Here is a 25,012-nt window from a genome sequence, read left to right on the forward strand (position 1 = left end):
CCAAACACATTATTATTAAATTCATTGCTTTCCTCCAAAAGCCTTAACCTTTCCCAAAAAAAGAGGGGGTGGAGGGGTCACACTGGCAGAGTCAACTTCCACCAGGAATCCGTGGCGCCTGGTATGGCCCAAACAGACCTGTACCCATGCTGGTGGAGGGGCCACCCTGCGGGTTTGGGACCCAGAGCCTGGACAAGTGGATAAAACATTTGAAAAGTATAAGGTCCACTTTATCACTAGCCCCTTCCTGAGGGTTCATAGTGATGCTGTCCCAAAGTGATTATTGGAGCCCTCTAAGCCTTGATACCTGTCCAGCCCTGCCGCCCGTCATAAGAGACCTGTTGAGTTTCATCAGATGGGTTGTTGGTTTTGTCAAGCCGGGACGGTCACCAGGCAGCCAGAGCATCACTCTGGCTGGGAGCCCCTGCGAGGAGAGCTCAGTCCAGCGGAGCAGGGTGGCCCTCGGAGCTGCCGGGCTGCTGGAGGGCATGGGCTCACGTTCACAACGCTGTTGCGAGGGTCACATGGACAGCACAGCTCCACCCAACCTGTGGCCCACAGTAACCGTCCCCTTTGGGGGACACGTGTGAAGTCCCCCAGCACAGTTCACGCGAGGCTATGTCTATGGACACCCAGGTGGTGGTTTATTAGGTGAAACCGGCAAAGTGTTGTTTGCCCCCCCTGGGGTCCTGGAGTTGATCCACCTGCTCCTGAACCCTGGTGGGCTGCAGCAAGGACCCACATGGGTTGACGTGGGGGCCTTGAGCCCTGACGGTCATAGAAGCAGGTGCGGTGGGTGTAGCCCTGGTCCCAGGGTAGGAGCAAGCGGTGCGCCAGCCAAGAAGAGCCGGTGGGTTCTCCCAGCGCCTCTTCACTGCGTGCTGTCCTGGTTATTGCACACGGAATCCTGGGCTGAAGGCCTCAGTGTGCCGTCTCGTTCTCTGTGATCCCGCAGAGGCCTGCGAGCAGACGTCGTCGGCTTGTGCACCCCTCACGGGCTATGTGCATTTGCACAGGATGAGGAGGTTTGAGTCGCTGGCCCAGAGTCACCGGGGTGGGGGGGGTGGGGAAACACCTTGATCCGTGCTGAGTTTTTGTCTTTGGAATTTTTAACAACTTGGTTGAAATGTGACTCACATACCATCACAGTTCACCCATTTAAAGTACAGTTCGCTGGCTTCTAGTATATTCTCAGTTGTTCTTCCATCACCACAAGCAATTTTAGAAGATTTCCTTCATCCCAGCACAAAGCCCCGTACCCCCACTCTCCCCATCACCCCCTCCCCCCAGCCTGGGGCCGCTGCTCTCCTGCTCCCTATCTCTACATATTTGTCGGTTCCAGGCATTTCAGTGAATGGAGTAACACCACGTGTGGTCTTGAGTGTTGGCGTCTTTCGTTTAGGATTTCAGGATGTTTACAGGGTTCATCCACGTGAGTGCTTCACTCATTTTGTGGCTGAGTTGTACTCTTGTTATGTGGACACCACGTCTTCTGTATCTGTTCATCAGCTGACGGACCCTTGTGACTTGGTTGTCATGGGTAATTGGCATTTACTGTCCCTCAAACACTGTGTCTAGACTTTTATTGTTGTTGTTGCTGCTTGTTGTGGTCCTTGAAGTGAGATGCCCAGTCCTCTGGACCAGGAGCCGCTGTTTTTCTTGCTCCGTCTTTCGAGTTCATCAGAACTTTGCGAGGCTCTAAGGACCTGCCGGGAGTGTGGCAAGGTGTCACCTGTGTGCTTCGCCCAGGCTGTGTGCATTTCACAGATAAGAAGATTTGAGGTCACATACTTGCCCAGGGTCACTTGACAGTCTACGGCGGGGGAGGATTTTGGCTCCCATGGAGTTGCTGCCACGCTATGCTCCTTGGAGAGGTGGGTCTGTGGCCGCAAGGCCGAGTTAGAGCCAGGAAATAGACCACGAAGATGGACAGCTCTTTTGATTTCATGGGGTATGTAGGGAACCTGGCTGCCAGGCATGGTGCCCACATACAGGAAAACAGTCTTCCCTTGGAGTCTGCCAGTCCCCCCACCCAGCTGCTTAGCCCTTAGACCCAGACCTTGATACCCCTTGTCTTGGGTGTCCAGCCTCCTGGAAGTGCTAGAGGCAGAGTGGACGCCGGTGCTGCAGGAGAGCCACACGCCACCTGCCTCCTGCTCTGTCATTTTCTGCCCGTGCCGCTTGTTACCATGTTGTTGTTCAGTCGCCAAGTCGGGTCCATCTCTTTGCCGCCCCATGGACTGCAGCATGCCAGGCTTCCCTGTCCTTCACCATCTCCCAAAGTTTGCTCGAATTCACGTCCATCGAGTCGGTGATGCCATCCACCCATCTCATGCTCTATCACTCGCTTCTCCTGCCCTCAGTCTTTCCGAGCATCGGGATCTTTTCCGGTGAGTCAGCTGTTTGCATCTGGCGGCCAAAGTATTGAAGCTTCAGCATCAGTCCTTGTTACCATGAGGGGGTGGGATTATTTTTAACTTATTACAGATGAATGGATGTTAAGGCCCTTAATCATTTACAGGGCAGTTATGTTTGATTTCAGGAACGCAAGAAAGGACTACATCACTGCCAAGTACATTGAGAGGAAATATGCACGGAAAAAACATGCGGATAATGCGGCCAAACTTCATAGTCTTTGTGAAGCTGTGAAAACAAGAGACATTTTTGGATTACTTCAAGCATATGCCGATGGTGTGGATCTTACAGAAAAAATCCCACTGGCCAATGGACATGTAAGAAAGGACATGTAAAAACAGAAACGGTTGGGGGGGTTGATGGGGAGTGACAAAGCAGTGTCATCAGAAGTGCTGACAGTGTCATGAAACAACCTGAGAGCAGAGGCAGTGAGTCCTGGGTGAGAGGAGATTCATGGTTGATTCTTCAGCCAAACTGTAGTGGCAGCTCTGGGAAGAGAGTCCATCCCCGGGGGAGGGAGCCTTTTCTCAGAGGCCTAAGCTTCATCATGTTGATGATGCAGGGAGGCGATCAGAAAGCTCTAGAGGACTTTGCAATGAAACCCTTGAATTTCTCATTCTTTCCCGGAGAGAGAGGAGGACTAGGACCAGTCTCTAAATGACAGGTTCCCAAGGGCAGAATCTGCCATGGAGATTGGCTTCCCTGGTGGCTCAGCTGTAAAGAATCTGCCTACCAGCGTAGGAGACTCAGGTTTGATCTTGGGGTTGGAAAGATCCCCTAGAGGAGGCCATGGCAACCCATTCCAGTATTCCTGCCTGGGAAATCCCATGGACAGAGGAACCTGGCAGGCTACATACAGTCCATGGGGTTGCAAGACACAACTTAGCAATAGGTAACACATTTTAGAGATAGGTTTTTCAAAGGACAGACTCAGGATTTTAGAAGAGAAATACACGCTTTCACTCGCGTTGGCTGCAGAACTGAGTGCTCCCCTTGGGACTCTGGAATGTTTCTCTTTGGTCTTCAGGAGCCGGATGAGACTGCCCTCCATCTTGCCGTCAGGTCCGTGGACCGGACTTCTCTCCACATTGTAGACTTTTTAGTTCAGAACAGGTAGGTGTCCTGAAATCAGGGCCAGTGTTGGATTTTGCTCCTGGGTGTTTCTGGGGAAGGCATCAGGGGTTGCCTCACTGCTTCTGCTGTATGGCCAACGTGCTGGAATTTCCCCGGGTGTGACTAGGAGTTACGGGACAGCAAAAGGGCTGCCAGGTGTGGGGTGTTCCCGTGTGGTCTTAACCCCTCCTGGTGTCCGCAGCATCCAGCTTCTAGTGTCTGGGGCTCAGGGGGCCCCGTGAATAGGTCTGCTGAATTCCAAGCCCCTGGAAAGCAGCCTCTGGCTGCAGCCCCCTTGACTGTCAAGTGGGAAGTAGTCCCCACGAGGTCAAGCAGGGCAGCCCCCGGGCTTGTCCTGTGAGATGGCAGGTGGTCCCCACGAGGTCAGACAGGAGAGCCCCCAGCTTGTCCTGTGAGGTGGGGATCCCATGACATCAGGCAGGGCAGCCCCCAGCTTGTCCTGTGCGGTGGGGGTCCCGTGACATCAGCAGGGGAGCCCCCAGGCTTGTCCTGTGAGGTGGGGATCCTATGACATCAGGCAGGGCAGCCCCCAGCTTGTCCTGTGAGGTGGGGATCCCATGACATCAGGCAGGGCAGTCCCCAGCTTGTCCTATGAGGTGGGGGTCCCGATGACATCAGGCAGGGGAGCCCCCAACTTGTCCTGTGACGTGGGGGGTCCCATGACATCAGGCAGGGCAGTCTGAAGGCTTGTCCTGTGAGGTGGGGGGGTGGTCCCATTATATCAAGCAGGGGAGCCTCCAGCTTGTGCTGTGAGGTGGGGGTCCCATGATGTCAGGCAGGGCACCATGAGCAAAGGGAGAAGGAAGTAGGAAGCAGGGCTCCATCTCCACTGCGGGCCGAGGCAGGGTTGTGGGCGTTTAGCTTGGTAGGAAAAGCTGTTATTTCCAATTAGAGTGTGCCCGTGGAGAGGACGTGCGCGGGCAGTTTCCTTGGCCCCAGCGCTCCCATCAGGTTCGTCCTGCCTTGCTTGGTGCAGGGCTGGCCTGACGGCCGGACTCCAGTCGTGAAGCCCGGTTGAGGTGCATCATGGCTCCCTGAGCGTGGCTTTGGGTGGGGGTCGGGGCAGGGAATGGCCAGAAGCCACAGAAATTCTTCAGCAAGTGCAGGGGCAAGGAGATGTTTTGCGTTTTGTGTCTTCTGCCGTTCCTGGAGGGAAGGGGGAAGAGATGGCCGGGGCTGGAGGAGCTTGGGGGCAGTCAGCTCCTTCCCCAGGAGCTGGGAGCTCACTGGACGCCTGTGGGGAGCTGCCCACCTAGCACCAGCAGCGTGGAGGGGCTCGGAGCAGCTGTGCGGTGCTGACCCCCTCAGAGCAGACTCTTGGGGGGCAGGAGAAGGGCAATCCTGGTCCCTCTTCTCGGGAGCGGAGAGTGGAGAGATCAGAGATCAGGCTCTTTTTTACTGAAAACATAGCTGCTTGGAAAAAAGGAACAGTGAACGTGGCTGGTTTCCTCCTGTTGGGATCCTGAGGCGTCATCTCCCAGTGGTCCCTCCGCGTCCCCACGTGTCTGTCCAGGGTGGAGCCCTGCTGTCCGCTCACAGCGTGACGATGGCCGCCCCACTGGTGGGCTGAGTGGCTCATCCTGGGATTGCCTGGTCTGTTCTGTGCTGGCAGAACCCATGTGGGCCCCTCGTTCCCCCAGAGCCTGTTTCCAGGCTGGTCCAGGGTGAGCCGGCTCAGAGGAGCCTGGTGACTCTGAACTTTGGAAAAAGTGGCTTCTCCCCTTCCTGGCAAGTGTCATCAGTAGGATGAAAAGAGCACAGCCCAGCCTTCCGTGTGGTGGGACACGCTGATGGGGCCTTAGCAGTGCAGCAGGAGGGACCCCGGTTCACCTGCCCTTCTCCCAGCCCCCTCTCAGGGGTGCACAGGTGCCTCGCCCCCTTTTTTTGGCCGGCTCTGCCATCGTCGTTTATTCCCCAATGGCCTTAAGCCCAGGCCACCTCCTGCCACAAGCTGGGCTGGCACTGTGGCCCCCTACCCTCGAGGAGGACAAGAGACCCTGCCAGCCACGAACCCAGGCGCCAATTGCCTCTCCCCCCCTGGACGCCAGTCCCCTGCCCAGCACCCCAGCCCTCTGGCCTGAGACGTCCCTGTGCTCTCTCTCTGTGCATCCGTCCTCACCAGCGGGAACCTGGACAAACAGACGGGGAAGGGCAGCACAGCCCTGCACTACTGCTGCCTGACCGACAGCGCTGAGTGCCTGAAGCTGCTGCTGCGAGGCAAGGCCTCCATCGGCATCGGTGAGCCTCAGCCCCGCCTTCTTCCCTGACCCCTCCGGCCACTGGACTCCGGGCAGAGCTGGGAAGCTGGCACCACCCAGCAAGACAGGGCCCGCTCTGCCAGGCTGCTGTGGTCCAATACTTCTCAGCAGTTTTCCTCCGCTGTCTCGTGGACTTGCCCCCGTGTTGCAGGCGTTTTCTGGGCTCTGAGAGGCAGAGGATGGCCTGCAGCTCTTAACTGGTGGCCAGGTGATCCTGGACAAGGTTCAGGCATCTTGCCCTTCTCTTCCTGACTCCACCTGAGATCAGACTTGGTCCCTCACTGGCCCTGGGTGGGCACGTTTACTGCTGGGAGTCACTGCCCACTACTCCTCTGTTCACTGGCATGGAACCTCCTCCGTGAGGGACTATGTCTACTTGGCTTCCATCACTTCCTCCTCCCGGGGCCCTGACCTGCAGCTGGCCAGGCACAGCCTAACCCCCAGGACATCTGGCTGTGATGTGTCCTGGGGAGGAGCTTTGAAGAATTATCAAACAGAGAGCCAAGACTGGAAAAAAGGCTCATGCCTGCTTGAGAGCCGAGTTTTTTATTTTTTAATTAATCATCCAACCTCATTGACTGAGGCTTGTTTAGAAGAAAATACACAATTCCAAATTGACAGACTACTTATTAATAAAAGGAGGTGTAAAGTCTTTCGGCCAGGTGCCTGGAACTAGATTAGCAGTGCTTTTGGTTAGAGAATTACCATAAACCGCTTTACTCAGTGAATTACGCCTTGGATTTTTATTTTTACGTTAGTTGGCTTAACTTTAGTGCTTTTACTTTCATGATTAGTTCATACCTTGTCTTTTAAAACCTTACTGACTGCACACTGCTTAGTTCTGTATAATTTCAGAACAGTTCGGCCCTGACGGGGGCTAAGTCGCCGGAATTCATTAGTCAGGTCCAGTTTCATTTGGGCTGCTTCACTGGGTCTCTGTTTAATAGCCTCCGGGTATCAGACCTTTGCTTGATTTAGCCACAACACGTCCTTTCATCCCACTGTCCCTTAGCTAACGAGTCAGGAGAGACACCACTGGACATCGCCAAGCGACTCAGGCACGAGCGCTGCGAGGAGCTGGTGAGTCTTCCCTGCTGGGGTGGGGGGTGCCCCTTGGGGAGGGTCCGCAGGAGGGTCCTGAGCAGATCCCAGTGTCCTAGAGGGGACAGCTCATAGCAAGTGTCCCAGGGCACCTTTAGAGAGGAGGGGACCACCTGCCTAGCTGTGACACCTTTGGAACATGAGTCAGTATTTTCTGGTTGGACATGTTGGCGTCTCTGGCTTTGGGGGTGAGTGGAGCCAAGGCCCCCCAGGTTTGCAGGGAGCTCCACTGCTGTGGCTTGGGAAGGTTGCACCAGCTTTCCCCACTGTTGCCTTGTTTGTAAAGTGCAGTCGGCTACGCCAGTCTGCAAGGTCCTCATGGACTTAAACTCTGTGAAGCCCTGGACATGTAGTAAGTGCTCAGTAAACAGAGCCATTAACATTATAGTTGCTGCTATAGAAAATGAGGAACATTATTATTATTATCCTGAGCTCTTTGTGTCCATTAACTCATTTAATCTTGATAACCCTTAGGACACTGATTAGTGGGTGCCTACTGTTATCCCTTAGGACACTAATTAGTAGGCGCCTACTGTTACCCCTTAGGACTCTGATTAGTGGGCACCTACTGTTGTTATCCCTTAGGACACTGGTTAGTAGGCGCCTACTGTTACCCTTTAGAACACTGGTTAGTAGGCGCCTACTGTTACCCCTTAGGATACTGATTAAGTAGGCACCTACTGTTTCCCCTTAGGACACTGATTAGTGGGCACCTACTGTTATCCCTTAGGACACTGATTAGTAGGTACCTACTCTTATTCCATTTTACAGATGAGAGGACAGCTTCAGAGGGTTAAATAACTTGCCTGCGATCACATGGCTACTGTCTGGCTTTGTAGAAAATTTAGACCCTGATGTGCTAAGACACCCATTTATCTGATGCAATAACTTCTCACCTGTGCATCTAGAATGAAACCAGCTGTCCACCTTCCCAGAGAAAGCTGGGAAAGCAGTCATTCACGTCATTTTCCACAGGGCTTAATTCTCTTGCCCTGTCAGGAAAAGCGGGGTCTACAGTTAGCGGGCTTGTTCCTTCTTAGATTAAGTGCTCCCTGTGTGGTTGTGGGTGGAGAAGGCAGTGGCAACCCACTCCAGTACTCTTGCCTGGAAAATCCCATGGACGGAGGAGCCTGGTAGGCTGCAGTCCATGGGGTTGCGAAGAGTCAGACACGACCGAGTGACTTCACTTTCACTTTTCACTTTCATGCATTGGAGAAGGAAATGGCAACCCACTCCAGTGTTCTTGCCTGGAGAATCCCAGGGACAGAGGAGCCTGGTGGGCTGCCATCTATGGGGTCGCACAGAGTCGGACACAACTGAAGCGACTTAGCTGCAGCAGCAGCAGTGTGGTTGTGGGTACCCAAGGGCTGGCCATTGGCTTTTAGATCTCAAACACGCCTTGGCTGCATGCTGTGACTTTGCAGCTTACGAAGCACTAAATGAGAGTTGTTGGGTTTGAGCTTCTAGGGTATGTGTGGATTCGGGAGGGGCGATTGGCCTGAGACGCAGCAAATTAAATAAGCCAGCCTCATGCCGGGGCACAGCTTCTCTGGGGCTCAGGCCTGCTGCCCGCTGCCTCTCAATCCACATCTGCTTTACAAGGCCGTGTGTGTGAGCAGTGTCACTGACGGCCCGTTGTCGTTCTCAGCTGAACCAGGCCTTGTCTGGAAGGTTTAATTCTCACGTTCACGTGGAATATGAATGGCGACTGCTCCACGAAGACCTGGATGAAAGCGATGACGACATGGACGAGAAGTTGCAGGTCTGTACTAGCTTGTAAAACGTGAAGAGTTTTATGATGGGCATCCTTCAGAGCAGTGTGGGTCCTGGCCTGTGTTTAGGGCAGAAAGGTGTTGTAGGAAAGGAAATAGAGTTTACTTTTTGCTTCCGCTGATCTCAGTAGTTTTTGGGTTTTACCCAACCCACAACTGCCCCTGTCTCCCAGCTCCTACAGATGTGACTTTACGGGACATTAGTTATGTTATCATGGCAGCTGCTCATCTTCTGATACGAAGGAGAGATACAAGAGGGCCTCTGATTCTGGTGGATGTTAGAGGATGCTCTCTCACTGAGAATGATGTGATGAAAAGCCATGTTTCCCCCAGAAGTGGTTTTTGTGTTCTCCAAGTTGATCTTTAAAACCTTCACTGAAGTCAGTGACCCTTAGAGCTCATTTGGTCCAACTCTTTCCTGTATCAGATGGGTCATTCAAGCCTCAAGACTGAGAGGCTGGCTTGGCCACAGTGAAGCCAGCACTTGGAAACTGCCCGGGGGCTCTTGCCTCCTCGTCCAGCCGCTCCTCAGGATGCTCTGGCTTATACACTTGGGGGCACCCCTGGAAGGTAACCACCTTCACACCTGTCTCAGAGCTCAGAGACAGACCCAAGACGACTACTCCAAAACCTGTATGCCTAGAAGCTGTGGAATTAGTGGGAGTGCCATGATGTAATGTTCTAACTCTTACTGCTGGACTTTAATGTCCTCGTGTATATTTCAGAAATATATGGCATTTCTGAAAGCTGTTGGACTATTCTGTTTCTTAGAATAAGGGATTTCTGAGTTCACGGTAAAACAATATCAAAGTGAGAGGAGCTGGTTATTTTATCCTTAAATTTTCCTTTAAGAAAGGTGAAGGTTTGGGACTTCCCTGGTTGCCCAGTGGTTAAGACTCCATGCTCCCAGTGAGGGGGGCACGGGTATGATCCCTCCTTGGGGAACTAAGATCTTGTATGTATGGGTCAGCCAAAAAACAAATAAATAACAATCAAATAAATATTTTTTTTAAGAAAGAGAAGCTCTGAAACATCTGCCCCAGCATGAGTGCCTCTTGGTCAGGCACACATCACGTTGTCAGATTCCCAGGGTCGTGTGGGCAGTGACTGGGTGGGTCCTGTGGTCCCAGTGAGAGCCCAGTAGCAGTGCTAACGCTCACACCCCCCACTCCACCCCACCCTCAGCAGAGAGCGGCAGGCATGGTTCACATGGCCATGTTCCCTGTCGGAATTTAAACTCTGTAGGAAGAACCACTGGCCATTGAGCTCTGTGCACTAGAGCTCAGTGTGAGCCGTTGGTTGGCCAGAGCCTTGACCAGGCAGGTGGTCATGTGAGGGCAGGCAGGTGTGACAGCCGATACTCATGCCTGCTAAATTCTGGGCTCTGTGCCGGTAGTTAAATTTGTACCCATTTAACAGATGAAAAATAGGATCAGCAAGGCTAGTTTGCTCAGGATCACAGCTGTTATAACAAAGCTGACATTTGGGATAGGAGTTTGATTGAATTTACCCAAGTCCCTGGTTCCATGCACATGACCTTCAGGTGGACCGAGGGTCAGCAAACCCGTAAAGGGCCGGATGACAGATGTTTTAAGCTTGTGGGCCTAAAATACGAGCCTGTGTTCCAGCTCCTCTCCTCCAGGGTGGTTGGAGAGCAGCCATGGGCAGTGTGTAAAACGCGGGCATGGCTGCTTTCTGCTAACGTTTTACTTGTTAAAACAGGTGGTGGTCCCACAAGTCATAATTTGCTGACCCTGAACTAAGGACTCTTTAGAGTCCTAGTCCTATGGGAGGAAGACATTGATCTCCCCTGAATTAGCTGTGTGGCTGTTGGGGGTCAGTCATAGCTGTGGGTGCTGTCTGAGAAGGATGCTCGTGGAGGGGACGTGCAGTGAAAACAGAGCTAAACTGAGCCAATTCCGGCTGGTACAGATGAAGCAGCTTATATTCTAAGTTCTTCCCAGAATGAAGAATTGCAGGTTCTTGTAAAGCACGGCTCTTTTGGTGGGTGTGTCCATTAAGAGACACGCTAAGAGTGAGATTTAGGTCTTGCCACTGTCCTGTAACGGCAGAAATGCTCTGTGCCCAGGTGGTTGAGTGGCCTGCCTGGGCTGGTCACCAGCACATCCATAGCCGTGACTCGGAGATCAGCGCATTTGCGTCTCACACACCTCTGCCCACCACCCCCACAGCCCAGCCCCAGTCGGCGAGAAGACCGGCCTGTCAGCTTCTACCAGTTGGGCCCCAGCCAGCTGCCATCCAGCGCCGCAGCTCTGGTGAGAGACGCTGGCAGCCTGGCCAAGGACAAGCAGAGGGGCTTCGTGCCCAGCCTCCTGCAGAACGAGACATACGGTGCCATCCTGAGTGGCAGCCCGCCACCCACCCAACCTGCGGCCCCCGGCTCGGCCAGTGCCCCCCCACTCCCCCCACGGAACGTCGCCAAAGGTGCGTACTGAGCTGTTGGTCGCCCTGGGTGCAGGAGCTCTGTGGTTGGGGTCACGCTTTGGGGACTTTACTTGCTTTGTCCCCAGCTAGCTCACCTGTGGGCCAGCATCAGGAGGCATTTTTCTTTTGGGTCTTTTGTTTTGTACTTAACATTCTTTGCTTCCAAAATGAGCTCCATCATCCTTAGGATGGTGGGAGTGTGTCTTGGCTTCGTTCTTGTTCCGGGCAGGGAGGTGGCTTGTGTGACTCAGGGAACACGGGGACTGCACTGGGCAGGCCTGGGATGGCCGGGTGAGCCCTGCCGCTGTCCCTGGGTGTTTCCTGCAGACCTGCTTCCTGGTGCTTTTTTCTTTGCTGTCCACCCCTCCCTTTGCCTCCATTCTTTCCCTTTCTATCTCTCTCCTGCCTGTACATGGCCAGCTTGTGGCATCTGATTATTTCTTCTCTCTGTGATTCCCCATGAAGTGAAGGATAGAAAGATGCTAATTTGGGAAACAGTGCTCAGCTTAGCTGTAAAAATACAGAATAGTCGCTGAAGGTCCTGCTGGCACTTCAGGTGCTGAAGCTTTGCTGTGCTGGTCTCAGTCGCTCTTTCACAGCATAGTGAGTCTGACACCACAGATGCTATTTTCTGTTTTTGTAAAAATGGAAACTGAAGGCCCACCCACTCGCCCGCCCGCCCGCAAAGGTTAAATAATTTACTCAGCACTGGAGGCCCACTGGCCCTTTTGCTCCTTGAAGGCAGGTTCAGCAGGTAGCCAGGCCGGCTCTATGCTGGGGTTCCAGGGGGCTTCCCGGGGGCAGGGGCAGGAGCCTGCCCGGGGTGTGATGTCCAAGCCCCACGGCTGCTCTAGGCTGATGGCAGCCCCAGATTGCATTTTGCAGGAGCTCCTCTTGGAGAGGGGCACATAGCTGAGTGGCGGTGATGCTGGGAGGCCTGAAGTCTGTGCTCGCAGTGTGGGGTGGCTGTTGCCCCCCCACCCCATCCCCCCGCCCAGGCTGTGGTGCAGGCCCTTCCACACAGCCCTGCCCCGGTGCTCAGGGAGGCCCAGAGGTCACTGACCACCCTGGACAGTCCTTGGAAACCAGCCCACCCCCTCCTGCAGAGCCCGTTCCTCCTCCTAGGCCTGTGGGGAGCCCCTGTGCAAGGAAGGAGGTCATGTCCCACAGCTGGAAAGGGCCCCGGTGTGTGAGGGCTGCTGTGGTCAGGGGGTCTCATGGGGGCAGCTTGTTGCCTCCCCCTCCCTCCTCCCAAGTCCCAGGTGTGTGTGTTGTCTTGTGAGGCTGGAGCTAAATGGTTAGGTCGTCCCCACCTCGTGAGCGGCTTTTCCTGACTGTATGTGTCGCGGGTGGAGAGATTTTCTTTTGCTCCGTTGGGTCACAGAACAGCAGTAGAAAGCTGTTCACCTGTGGTTCTTGGCTTCCTTCAAGTCTTAGGATGAGAAGAGTTTGGAGGGTTCCCCGTTTCTTCCTTTGATGATGGAGATTGCCCTTCACCCCCTCCAGCCCCCTAAAGCCTATCTTTGTTTTCTGTCTGTTCTACCCTTGATCCACGTGGAGTAACCACCCAACAAATGGAAGAAGGCCAGTGCTGTCCCCGTCAGCAGACATGGGAAGACTCCCCCTACCCCAGGTCTGCCCTGTGTGGCTGTGGCCTGTTTTCATCTCTAGGCCCAGCCGGCCGTGTGGGCCACACACAGCCTCAGACACGGTCACATCTGTGCCCTGGGCAGACGCCGCTCTGTGAGGAGGAGCGGGCAGAGGAAGGGTGTCACCAGGGCCGTGACAGCATCCAGCCAGAAATACATCTGCCCTTCACCAGCTGTGTGTGACTTGGCCCTCCTCTCACGTGCTCTGTCTGAGGACAGGTGCCCCCTGGGCGAGGTGCTGACTCCACAGGAGGACATAAACGGGTAGAGACGAGCAGACGTCCCGTCCCTGAGCGCAGAGCTTGGGAGGGTCACTGTGGTTATCATTTCTCTCTTCAAATGGTACTTGCATTAGAGACATCGGTAAGATGCAGACCAACTGGGAATTTTCCCAGGAGCATTGTTGGTTTGGTGTGTATTGGTATCTGTCTTCCAGGTGCCAGAAAGAAGAATTTTTTTTTTTTTTTAACGAGCATCCTATTTGTGGTCTCACCGCTGTTCTGTCCACAGAAGGGTCACAGTTCCCGTCGTGCGGGGAGAGGATCAATAATGCCGTGTTCTGTTTCTGTTTTTGTTCTGTGCTCCTGCGTGCGTGTGCATGCCTGCGTGTGCATGGGCGTGCGTGTGCGTGCGTGTGCAGCTCAGCCAGCCTCCTCTGCTAACGCCCCGTGGAAGACAAACTCTGTAAGCGTGGACAGTATAAGCCGGCAGCGATCTTCGTCAGATCCGCCCGCTGTCCATCCACCGCTGCCCCCTCTCCGCGTGACATCTACCAGTACGTTTTTTTTTTTTTTCCTTTTTCCTTTCTTGCCGTCGGGCTTCGTACTACACGGATGGCTGGTGGGGAGGAGGGGGGTGGTCCTCTCAGCCGCCATGTGGGGAGCAAGCCCCGGCCTGCGCGCTGCTGGGGGCTCCTCCGTGGCTGCCTCCCTGCGGCCCCCTCCTCCCTGGCGGCTGGCTGCTGTCTGTCCCACTCCCCACGGGGGCCACCCCCGCCCCTCCTCCGTCTCCAAGCACTCCAGCAACGTTTCTTTCTCTCTCACGTCGGTGCTGGGGCTTCCTCTGGCTGTATCATGCTTCGGGGTACCGGGATGTGTTCCTGTGGATTAGAATCTGCTGTGTTTCCCTTCAGTGTCACGTGTGCACTGGGGGGAGGAGCGGGGGGGTGCAAAGCAGGGTTGGGGGGTGGCGGCTGGACCAGGAGGCGAGGCCTGGATGCTGCAGGAGGAGGGGCTCCTGGCTCTCAGAGTGTGGGTCCGCTCCGAGAGCACCGAGGATTTCCCTGGGTTTCCATAGCTGGAGTTAAGGTGGGAGAAGCCACCCTGGCTGCAGTCAGTGCCCTCCGTCCGGGTGCTGGAGGCCAAGCAGGCAGCTGCCTCGGGGATGGGCTTCCAGAGGCTGGGGTGGGGTAGGGGCACCCAGGTCCGGGGGCGGCGGCGAGGGGGTCAGTGGTGAGAGGCGCCCAGCAGGTCTCTGAAGCCCACTCTTCTGCCTCATGGTCCCGTGTCCCTGGGGCTGTAGATAGGCATGCGAGAGTCTGCCTTTTGACTTTGCTTTTAAAGCTTATGAATAAAGGAAAGAAAGCCTGAACTGGACCCCTCCCTGCTCAGCCAGCGCCCCCTGCCTCCGCCATCCAGGGCCGAGGCTCCTGAGGTGTCCACGTACAGGCCCGGGGCAGGTCGCTGCCTCTGCTCGGACCGCAGGACACAGGTGCTGGCCGTTGAGGGGCGCTGATGTTTGTCAGCAAATGGGAAGGAGGCTCAAGGTCCGGCCCCTTGTCTTACCAGCCCCGTGCCCTCCCTGAAAGCCTCGGCTCCCTCATTCTCTGTTAAACGTAGAGAATGTAACTTGCTGCCCTGTCCCCTTACAGACGGGAAGCCTTCACGGAGTTGGCTCTTCACAGCCTTTCCCCAGACTGACCGGTTGGCCACCGGGTGATATGGGTGGGCCCCAGGGCAGGACCCGGGCCAGGCCTCCTACGGCTGCTTCCCCAGGTTCCCTGGAGGATAGAAGACCCAGTTGGCTTCCCCTGGGGGGGTTCTAGCTGAGAAAACACCCCAGGCCCATGGAATCATTTTAATCCTCCCTTGAGGCCTGGAAGGACTCTCCGCCGATACTGCTGTCTGAAAGTCTTCGGTGGAAGTGGGTGTTTTCCCCGTGAAATAGTGGAAGGAGAAAAGGAAGCCCTTGTTGGAGGAGCCTCGGGTGGGGAGCCTGGGAATATGACGCCTGGAGGCTGACCCTCTGTGTGTGTCTCTCTCTTTCCTTTTTCTCTCCGCAGACCCCCTGGCTCCCACGCCGCCCCCTCCGGTGGCCAAAACGCCCAGTGTGATCGAAGCCTTGAGCCAGCAGAGCAAGCCAGCCCAGCCCGGGCTCCCGCCCAGCAAAGCCCCGCCACCCTTGCCGCCCCAGCCACCCAGCCGCCTCCCCCAGAAGAGGCCTGCTCCCGGGTAACGTCTGCGTCCCCCTTGGGCCAGCCAGGTCACCATCCATGCTTCCTGCCTTCAGGGGTCTTCCCATTGCATCCGCCCCACAACTTCACCTGCTGGGGTTTCTCTGAACGTTTGAAATCGTCCACATTTCAAATCCTGCTGTGACCCCTGAGGTCAAGTGTTGCATGACTAATTCATTATGTTTCAGGGGTCTTCAAAATAATTTACCAAGAATATTTAAACCGCAAACATTTCATACCGATGCGTGTCTTATATCCACATGATGAATTTAGATTTCTGTCGAATATAGACACTAGGACTGGGGGAGTTAAAGTCCTCAAGACACAGGGCCTCTAGGTCTTACTTGTTATTCACTTATAGGATTATCTTGAATATGTGGACTCTTTGCAGTGCAGGGCATGTATTTCCAACAAACTAGGACATTCTCCTACATAAACATAATACAGCAGCCAAATCAGAAAATTAATGTGGTTGTTATTGTTTAGTCGCTAAGTTGTGTCCGACTCTTTGCGACCCCACGGACTGTAGCCCGCTGGGCTTCTCTGTCCATGGGATTCTCCAGGCAAGAATACTGGAGTGGGTGGCCATTCCCTTCTCCAGTGGGTTTTCCTGACCCAAGGATCAAGCCCATGTCTCCTGCATTGGCAGGCAGCTTCTTTACCACTGGCCACCTGGGAAGCTCTTAATTTGGATACTTCCTTCCAAAATCAGACTCCAGGTTTTGCCTTTTGTCTAAATAAATGTCCTTCACCACATTTATTGTAGTAAAGCTCATGGAATCCAGTTCATGGCTTTCGCTCTGGATCTTTGTGGTGGAGAAATGGTTCCTTTTAGTGGAATGATCCTTAGATGCCAAGATCTGGGTGCTCGGTGTCTTCATTGCCATTGGAGTGTCAGTGCTGCCAGGCAGGCCCTCTGAGTGATCAGAACTAGAGATACATACGTGTATATTTATACATATACATGCATGCTTGTATACATGTATAAACATATTTATCTCTATTTCTGTTTATTGTCTATATGGATGGAAATCCGTGAGTTCACACTGTCTCCAATTTCTAAGTAACAAACTACACCAAAATGTATTGACATAAGACACAACTGTCTTATTATGCTCATGAGTTTGGGTCAGCACAGGGGCAGTGGCTTGTGTTCGCTTGACAATATCTGGGCCTTTAGCCGATATGACTCGAGGGCTGGGGGTTGTTCAACACAGAGCGATTCATCAGAGGAGGCCTCCCCAGTCCACACACGTGGTTGGTGCTGGCTGTCAGCTGGGACTCCAGCTGGGGCTCTCGGCTAGAATATTTAACATGTCCTGGCCCGTCTCACATCAGGGTGACTGGGCCCAAGAGCACGTGCTGGAAACCAGCAGGACATCACATCTGCCTTCTGCTACCGCTCGGCACAGGCAGAGCCTGGATTCGGCCGGGGGAGGGTGGGGCATTGCAGTGGCCATGCAGCCCATTCTCGGTGAGGAATTTGGGGGGGTGGTTTAACGCTCCACGAGGTTCGTTCTGTTATAGCTTTTTTTCTCCCTTCTGCACTTGTTACTCCCTTTGCGAATGGTAAAAAAGTCCCAGCTCCTGTGTTGACTTAACTGATTGGTACCCTTATGAAACGCATCTCCCATCTCTGCCTTCTCTGTGCAGAAGACTCCTCTCCCTGCTGGAATCTGGGACCCTCCTGGATCTCCAGCTCCCCTGACAGGCCAGCCCCTGCCCCCAGCCAGGTGGATGCCTTCCTGTGTCCCTCAGGCACACCCCGTCAGGCCCCCGTCCATGGACACCTCGGGCTCTGACTCCCCAGGGTGACGTGGTCTGTTTTCATCCCTGCTCCCAAGTAGATGATGGAGCCTCTCAACATAGAAACTACATCCTGCATCTGAGAAATCCTCATTGATTTTTTTTTTTAATGACTTAGCATCTGTATTTTTCTGTTCTAACTTGTAGTCTAATTCTTACTATTCGATTATCAGATCCCCTTGGCCTTTCCTCTATGTGTATCACCTTTTCTCTTTATTAGAGTAAGCTGACCGCTCTAACACCCTACCCCTGGACCATCTCAATGGTTTAACATAAGGAATTCATTTCTTGCTGCTATGAGGTTGAGTGTCCCCATTCTTGCTTGTACAGCAAACCCAAGGAGTGAGTCAGAGACCCAGACTCCTTCTACTTCTGACTCCACCATCTTTATCCCCTGGGCCGAGGGTTAATTCAAGATTGCCGGGAGAAATATCAATAACCTCAGATACCCAGGTGACACCACCCTATGGCAGAAAGTGAAGAACAACTAAAGAGCCTCTTGATGAAAGTGAAAGGGGAGAGTGAAAAACTTGGCTTAAAACTCGACATTCAGAAAACTAAGATCATGGTATCTGGTCCCATCACTTCATGGCAAATAGATGGGGAAGCAATGGAAACAGTGAGAGACTTTATTTTTTGGGGCTCCAAAATCACTGCAGACTGCAGCCATGAAATTAAAAGACGCCTACTCCTTGGAGAGTTATGACCAACCTAGACAGCATATTAAAAAGCAGAGACACTACCGTGCCAACAAAGGTTCGTCTAGTCAAGGCTATGGTTTTTCCAGTAGTCATGTATGGATGTGAGAGTTGGACTATAAAGAAAGCTGAGCACCGAAGAATTGATGCTTTTGAACTGTGGTGTAGGAGAAGACTCTTGAGAGTCCCTTGGACTGCAAGGAGAAAAAAACAGTCCATCCTAAAGGAAATCAGTCCTGAATATTCATTGGTAGGACTGATGCTGAAGCTGAAGTTCCAATACTTTGGCCACCTGATGTGAAGAACCAACTCATTTGAAAAGACCCTGATGCTGGGAAAGATTGAAGGCAGGAAGAGAAGGGGACAACACAGGATGAGATGGTTGGATGGCATCACCGACATGATGGACATGAGTTTGAGTAAACTCTGGGAGTTGGTGATGGACAGGGAAGCCTGGCGTGCTGCAGTCCACGGGGTTGCAAAGAGTCAGACATGGCTGAGCGACTGAACTGACTGAGGGTTGATTCTGCATGCAGGAGGAGAAATTGGGAGGGCTAGCGAACCTCTGGGGCCTGAGTGATGCTCTTGCTCAGGCCAGTCCCGTGGCCCCACCTAGAGGCAGGGGCTGGAAGAGCAGCTGCACTGCGGAGGGACCAGCTTCCAGCCCCTTTCTGGTTTTCCATTCCGGCCTTGTTTTCCTGCTTGCTTGCTTTTTACAATCGGCTTTCTGGGAGATTTTCTTAGCTTTTTGCCATCATATAATGTTCACGTTGATAGGATCCTATTGGTTTCACGGAATCATTTTCTCTCATCTCTTCCACGATTCTTTTCGTTTTGACTTCTGTTATGTCATCGCCTTTCCCCTAAGTGTGGTCTTCCCTGTCGCTAAGTTGCCCCTTCAGATGCAGCGTTAGAAGCTGGCAGACTGCACCTTGATGGATAGAGCTGCTGGCATGGGTCTTGCCATAGAGCAGTTTCCCTGGGTGGCCCTGGTATTGGACACCGCAGGTTCCTTAGAGGACAGACTTTTAGTCTATTGCCTGAACGGAGTATGTTTTCTGGGGGTTGAACGTAGAAATAAAGATAAGCTTTCACTTAGCCCCTCGGTCCTGAGGGGAGCTGAGCCATGGTCAGTCTCAGGGTGTTACAGGCAGCAGGGGTCATGGTACAGAGGACGACACGGGCCAGCGGGGCCCAGACAGTCCTGGTAGAGCCCCCAGGGCCCGCGGATTGATCCAGCCCCACCTGGCACAGGAGGAGACCTGAGCCGTGTGGGACGGGAACATGGGAGGCAGAGCTGGTTCTTAGTGCCCAGCTTCCTGCCCAGACCCGGGGTGCTGGCTGCAGGCTCACACAGGACAGGAGAGTCCCGGGAGGAGCCTAGTTTTGGAATCAGGAACCCCTGGGGTCTGGCGCTGTCCTCTAGGCCTCTCATTCTTTTTCCAAAAGAAAGAATTACTTGGATGGCAGTTGATAAAATTAGCTTGCCCGTTTTCAGTTTGAACACAGGTCCGGTAGAACAGGGAGTGAGGTAGGGCGGTCACGTGCCTTTTGGGCCTCCTGTACCAGTGACTCTGGGCTTCCCAGGGGGTGCTCATGGTAAAGAACCCACCTGCCAGTGCAAGAGATGTTAAGAGACGTGGGTTTGATCCCTGAGTCAGGAAGTTCCCCTGGAGAAGGGCATGGCAACCCACTCCAGTATTCTGGCCTGCAGAATCCCACGGACAGAGGAGTCTGGTGGGCTACAGTTCGTGGGGTCGCACAGAGTCAGACACGACTGAGCAACTTAGCACGCACGCGTGTACCAGTGACACTATTTCCCCTTCTTTGTAGGCCTGACAAGTCAAGCCCACTGATTAACAAAGGCCAGCCGAGAGGACCTGGTAATTATTTCATGTGAACTGGTCTGTGAGGGCAGCGTGGGGGATGTGTCCCGTCGCGGTCAGCTCTGTCTCCTGGCCAGGCTGTCCAGGGCAGGGCGGCCACCCTGCCCCCCGCAGAGCCCCTGATGCCCCTGTTCCCAGGACTGCCCGGTACCGTACCCTGCATTCCACTCCCCTTCTGCCACTGGGTGTGGGTGGGGGGCCCCGACAGGGGCTGGTGGGAGGGTGGTCAGTGGAGGAGATTATAGAGTCTGCCCCACGGTGACAGCTGCAGGCCGGCACACTCTACAGAGGCCGCAGGGAAGTCACAAGGTTCTTTGGCCTTCAGGGGACTTTCTGTCAATGATTAGAAAAACTTCAGGAAACCTGCCTTGTGAATCTGACACAACGGCTTTTACGTTGTTTCTGTCTCATGGTGATGGCTGAGGGGGCATATTGTGAAGTTGATTCATTTTGGCCCTAAAGCAGTGGACCTCTCTGGAACAGAAGCTCTGGGTCCTCTGTCCAACGCCATGGTCCTGCAGCCCCCAGCGCCCATGCCCAGGAAGTCCCAGACGGTGAGTGGACGAGCCCCTTCTTTTCTGCCTCTCTGCTCTGGCCAGGAGTATGCGGGTTATCCTCCAAGGGCTCAGATCTAAGCCGGACACGGCCCAGAGCTCATAGCTGAGGGGCTGGCTCTAGGACCAACCCCTGTCTGCACACCAGGCACCGGGCTGCCACTCTCTTCCCTAGGCTGACCTCCTCCAGGAAGTCCCCCTGCCGCAAGCTGCACTGAGCCTCCCCAAGTTGCCCCGGGTGGGTGTGCAGGCTTGCAGGCCCTGGGGACCCGTTGGAAGCAAGGCCGCCCAGTTCTCCCCTGAGCAGGTGTGTCTCTCCACACACTGAGCTCTGAGCCTCCTCCTTCTTGACGCAGACCAAGCTGAAGCCCAAGCGGGTCAAAGCCCTGTACAACTGTGTGGCCGACAACCCCGATGAGCTGACGTTCTCCGAGGGGGACGTGATCATCGTGGACGGCGAGGAGGATCAGGAGTGGTGGGTGAGTCTGGGCCTGGGGGTGTCTTTCCCCAGGTGAGGCTGCCCTGCCCTGAGCAGCCTCAGCTGTCCTTTCTGTTTTCCCCCCTCAGGTGGGCGGGCCACATGGGCTGTAGTTTCCAGAGCATACCTGAGGGTCTGCAAGGAGGACGTGGCCTTGGAAGTCTTGGGCTGCTGCCTCCTCCACAGTGCAACAACAGATCCGCGCTTTTTAAACTTTAGATTTTGACCAGCCATGGATGTGTGCTTAGTTAGTTTTAAGTTGTGTCTTACTCTCTGTGACCCCATGAACTGAAGCCCACCAGGCTCCTCTGTCCATGGGATTTTCCAGGCAAGAATACAGGAGTAGGCTGCCATTTCCTTCTCCAGGGGATCATCCCGACCCAGGGATCACACCTGGGTCTCTTCCATCTCCTGCTTTGGCAGGCGGGTTCTTTTTCTGCTGAGCCACCAGAGAAGCCCAGTGAGTGGACAGTGGAAACCTGAAGTCACAGCCAGCCTCTCGGCCTTTTTTTAATAGAAATATATGGCATGGTGTTCCCTGGCAGCCTAGTGGGTAGAACTTGGTGTTTTTCACTGCCGTGGCCCCAGTTCAATCCCTGGTCAGGGAACTAACATCCTGCAAGTTGCATGGCATGGCCAAAAGAATAAGATAACTCTTCGGTTTTCCTATATATATATTTTTAAAAGTATCAAGTATGGAAATGCTGCCCCAAATCTCCAGGGCTCCTCCACTCATTAAAAAAAAAAAAAATTTAAATTTTGGTGCTTTTCTCTTAAGACTTTTACTTACCTACTTAATTTACATCATTGAGATCAGACTTGATATAGAACTTAAATAATTTTCCCAGAGCAAAAGTGAATGATTTACTGAAGTCTCATAAATGCTTCAGAGAAGGCAATGGCACCCCACTCCAGTATTCTTGCCTGGAAAATCCCAGGGACAGAGGAGCCTGGTAGGCTAGTCCCTGGGGTCGCTGAGAGTAGCCACGACTGAGCAACTTCACTTTCACTTTTCACTTTCATGCATTGGAGAAGGAAATGGCAACCCACTCCAGTGTTCTTGCCTGGAGAATCCCAGGGATGGCGGAGCCTGGTGGGCTGCTGTCTGTGGGGTCGCACAGAGTCGGACACGACTGAAGCGACTTAGCAGCAGTAGCGGCAGCAGCATAAATGCTTGCCTATATTTAAATAGGGCTCCCTCGTGTTTGCCACTTTCTCTGACTTTGAAGCTCACAAACTTCTGACATTCAGTCCCTTCATCTATTAAAAAAACAAAAACACAGATGGCGGTGGTGCTCAGATTCTGTCCTGTGTGCCCCCCAAGACTGCCAGGACTGTGGTGGGGGCGTCTTTGAGGGCACCAACTGCCCTTGAACAGGAGTTCCGAGTAGTAGGCAGGGACTGTTTGAAATGTGAGTGGAAGAAAAAGATGTTTTACCCAAGTAATTCTTTCCTAGAAGAACTTCTTTCAGACAGATCTTTTTTTTTTTTGCCCTCCAAATGCTAAAATGCCCTTCAGAGTTTTCAGCATTTGGAATTTTTATAACCACCTAACCTTGTATTCATTTCAGATCGGCCACATTGACGGAGATCCAACTCGCAAGGGAGCATTTCCTGTGTCTTTTGTGCACTTTATTGCTGACTGAATTGCTACTGAAGAAAAACACTTCTTTTAAAAGTCATGTCCTGTTTCATTTTTGGTACCAGTACTCTTGCCAGATAACCTGTTTCATGACTTGTACCATACCCACTTTCTCTAATGCCACTGTTCTGCTTTATAAACTCAAAAGGCAATTTATATATATATCAATGAATTGTTTTTATATTTTGTGTTTTTCATGAAACATTGCTATACTTTTATTAGGAAAAACTCAATTTCCTAAGAGGTGAACTGAAAAGTGACTTTTTTTTTTTCTGAAGTGATTTTAACTACATAATCAAGCCTGAATCGACAGCATTAGCTGAACCTCAAAATAGTTTTTGAGTGTTGGGAAAAAATGCGTCCTGCTTTTCTTGGCCCATTTCTTTAGTCGGTGACCTTTAGCACAGTTATTCTTTTTAGAAAGCCGGTAAACTTTTGCTTTCCAATTCCGCAGCTAACCTGCACTTTCTAGATAAAATGCTTGAGTTCACCTTTAACAGACTTTTTTTTTTTTTTAAATGATACCTTGAAAGATTTCCTTGGAAGTCCACCCAACATTTATTTAAAGCAACTTGGGAGTGTATACGTAAGCGTTGTATTTTCCAGCACCTGGTGTGTGAGGTTGCAGCTGTCATTGTATCCTGCATGAGTGTGTAAACTATTGTGAACAAGCCTACCTAAGCCAACTAGAGATGGTTTGCTATGGCATACATCAGCTCCAGATTGTATAAAACTGCATTTCCTGAATTCGGTTGAAAACTAAAAATGACGGATTGCGACACGGTTCTTCAAGCTAGTTCACACGCTTTAGGTGTCCTGGGATTCGCTTTCTCGAGCCCCCTGGTTGCAGCCAGAATACCGTCACCAAGTCCTTGCTGTTTCCTGTCAAGTATACCGCTGCCTTCCCTCCTAGCTCGAGAGAATGTTTCCTCGATTTAGTGTCTTGTATTTATAGAATATACCAACAGGAATGGTAGTTACACTGTCTTGCAATTTAATCTGTCCACTTGTTTGTAATCACGAACATATCAGAAATCTGTAGGTCCCAGGTAATAAAATAACCCCAGACATCCAGATTTCCTGTTGAAGTCCATCATATCATTCTTAAACTTAAGCTACTGGGGGCAGGGGGGTGGGGGTTAGGTTGTATACGATAAAATAAACACTCATTAGGTTTAATGAACTTGACTATCATACCTCTACTTAGTCATGGTGAGCGTAAGATTCAGAGTAGGTATGTTGAAAAATTTGGCGCTCTCTGAGACTAAATAGGCATGTGATGCCCACTTAGATTTTTACCAAAAGCGGTAAATTTAAGGATAGGCTTGGAAAGCAAGACAACGATGCTGTTTCTGCATGTCATGATGGTACATTTGATTGAAGCAGCCTGTCTTTATTATGCAAGACTCTTGTGATTGTAGAGTTTTTTTTTTAAATTTCATTGTATTTTTTTTTTCATTGATATTATAAAGGAAGACAGAACAAACTGGAATGTTTTATGATGTTGTATGGCAATTGCGTTTTTTGCCTTTCAAAGTTCTGGGTTAAAATGTGTTAGATCTGTAATTAAAGTATTTCTTTTTTTTTTTTAAGCACTACATCTGTTTTCACTAATTGTTCATTTCTGTTTTTGAACCCTTCATTAGTTAATTCTCTCATAGATTGAAGAAAGTAAACAGATGTTTTGCACAGTGCACTTCATATGTATATTTTAGCACAGCCCTCCCACATCTGTACCTTATAATCAATCAACCTTTTGCCTACTTGGTGCCAGATATGTAAGGAATTAAAGTTGATCCATATCAACAGTGGAACACCAGTCCCAAACTGATATATCAGGTTCACTGATATAAACATAAATATCTCGGAAATATTTTCCCAGTCTACAATTTGGTGGTGCTATTGTGCAGTAATATTACTCTTGCCGGAAGAGAAATTATATTAACTTACCTACTAATGTCCTTTCCTAGTTATTTGCTCTTTGCAAATTAAAAAGAAAGCAACTGAGAAAAAGGAAAACACTGTAGATAATCTATTTATATTTAAAGTTTACGTTTTGTGACCTCAGCTGCAGGATTCTGGCATTTGGCATGCCATCCTCCATCAGGTCTGACCTCTAGGGATGGCGACTCAGAAATCTGTCCACAGACTAATGGTTAGCGTGTGATCTGTGAAGGGTGGGAACCACGACTGCAGCCTGGATGCTATCTGAGATGTATGATATTCAATTCATTCACTCGATTATTTCTGTCTAGTTGCAGCGCAACTGTATATATTGTATAACCTAAATCAGTTATTTTCATTGTCCTAATTAGAGCATGTTTAAATAAGTTTACTCTTCTTGTTAACTAGTCATCTGACTGGAAAAAAATAAAATACTTTTAAACGGACCCGGTGTCTTTCATGTTTTTAATCTTTTGAGTGTTCAGTTGCTTCAGTCATGTCAGACTCTTTGCAACCCCATGGACTGTAGCTCACCAGGCTCCTCTGTCCATGGAATTTTCCAGGCAAGAATACTGGAATGGGTAGCCATGCCCGCCTCAAGAAGATCTTCCCGACCCAGGGATTGAACTACCACATCTCTTTCGTCTCCTGAATTGGCAGGCAAGTTCTTTACCACTGGCGCCACCTGGGAAGCCCCTTTAGTCTTCAGTAAAGCACTGTATATGAGAAGTCTTTTTAAAAAAATACACTAGTCTACTGAACATGAAATTCTTCACGG

General features: G+C 51.9%; 1 protein-coding gene across 11 annotated transcripts in view; it reads left to right on the forward strand.

Moving 5' to 3' along the window:
- ASAP2 (ArfGAP with SH3 domain, ankyrin repeat and PH domain 2) overlaps positions 1–24,680 on the forward strand; it is a 154,141-nt gene extending 129,461 nt beyond the window's left edge. For 5 of the 11 annotated variants that reach the window (XM_081483458.1, XM_081483463.1, XM_081483464.1 and 2 more), the window contains 12 exons: positions 2,543–2,732; positions 3,443–3,528; positions 5,672–5,787; positions 6,820–6,887; positions 8,557–8,670; positions 10,873–11,125; positions 13,415–13,549; positions 15,056–15,224; positions 19,564–19,613; positions 20,079–20,170; positions 20,527–20,649; positions 22,220–24,680. In XM_081483458.1, coding sequence (XP_081339584.1) covers positions 2,543–2,732; positions 3,443–3,528; positions 5,672–5,787; positions 6,820–6,887; positions 8,557–8,670; positions 10,873–11,125; positions 13,415–13,549; positions 15,056–15,224; positions 19,564–19,613; positions 20,079–20,170; positions 20,527–20,649; positions 22,220–22,294 — 1,471 coding nt within the window. In that variant the 3' untranslated portion in view covers positions 22,295–24,680. The remainder of the gene's footprint in view (positions 1–2,542; positions 2,733–3,442; positions 3,529–5,671; positions 5,788–6,819; positions 6,888–8,556; positions 8,671–10,872; positions 11,126–13,414; positions 13,550–15,055; positions 15,225–19,563; positions 19,614–20,078; positions 20,171–20,526; positions 20,650–22,219) is intronic. The other 6 variants (XM_081483459.1, XM_081483468.1, XR_014051586.1 and 3 more) reach the window with 5 other exon arrangements.
- Positions 24,681–25,012: the final 332 nt, after the last annotated feature.

Source organism: Giraffa tippelskirchi, chromosome 4 (genome assembly GCF_054371585.1).
Source record: "Giraffa tippelskirchi isolate mGirTip1 chromosome 4, T2T-mGirTip1v1.2.pri, whole genome shotgun sequence".
Classification (NCBI taxonomy): domain Eukaryota; kingdom Metazoa; phylum Chordata; class Mammalia; order Artiodactyla; family Giraffidae; genus Giraffa; species Giraffa tippelskirchi.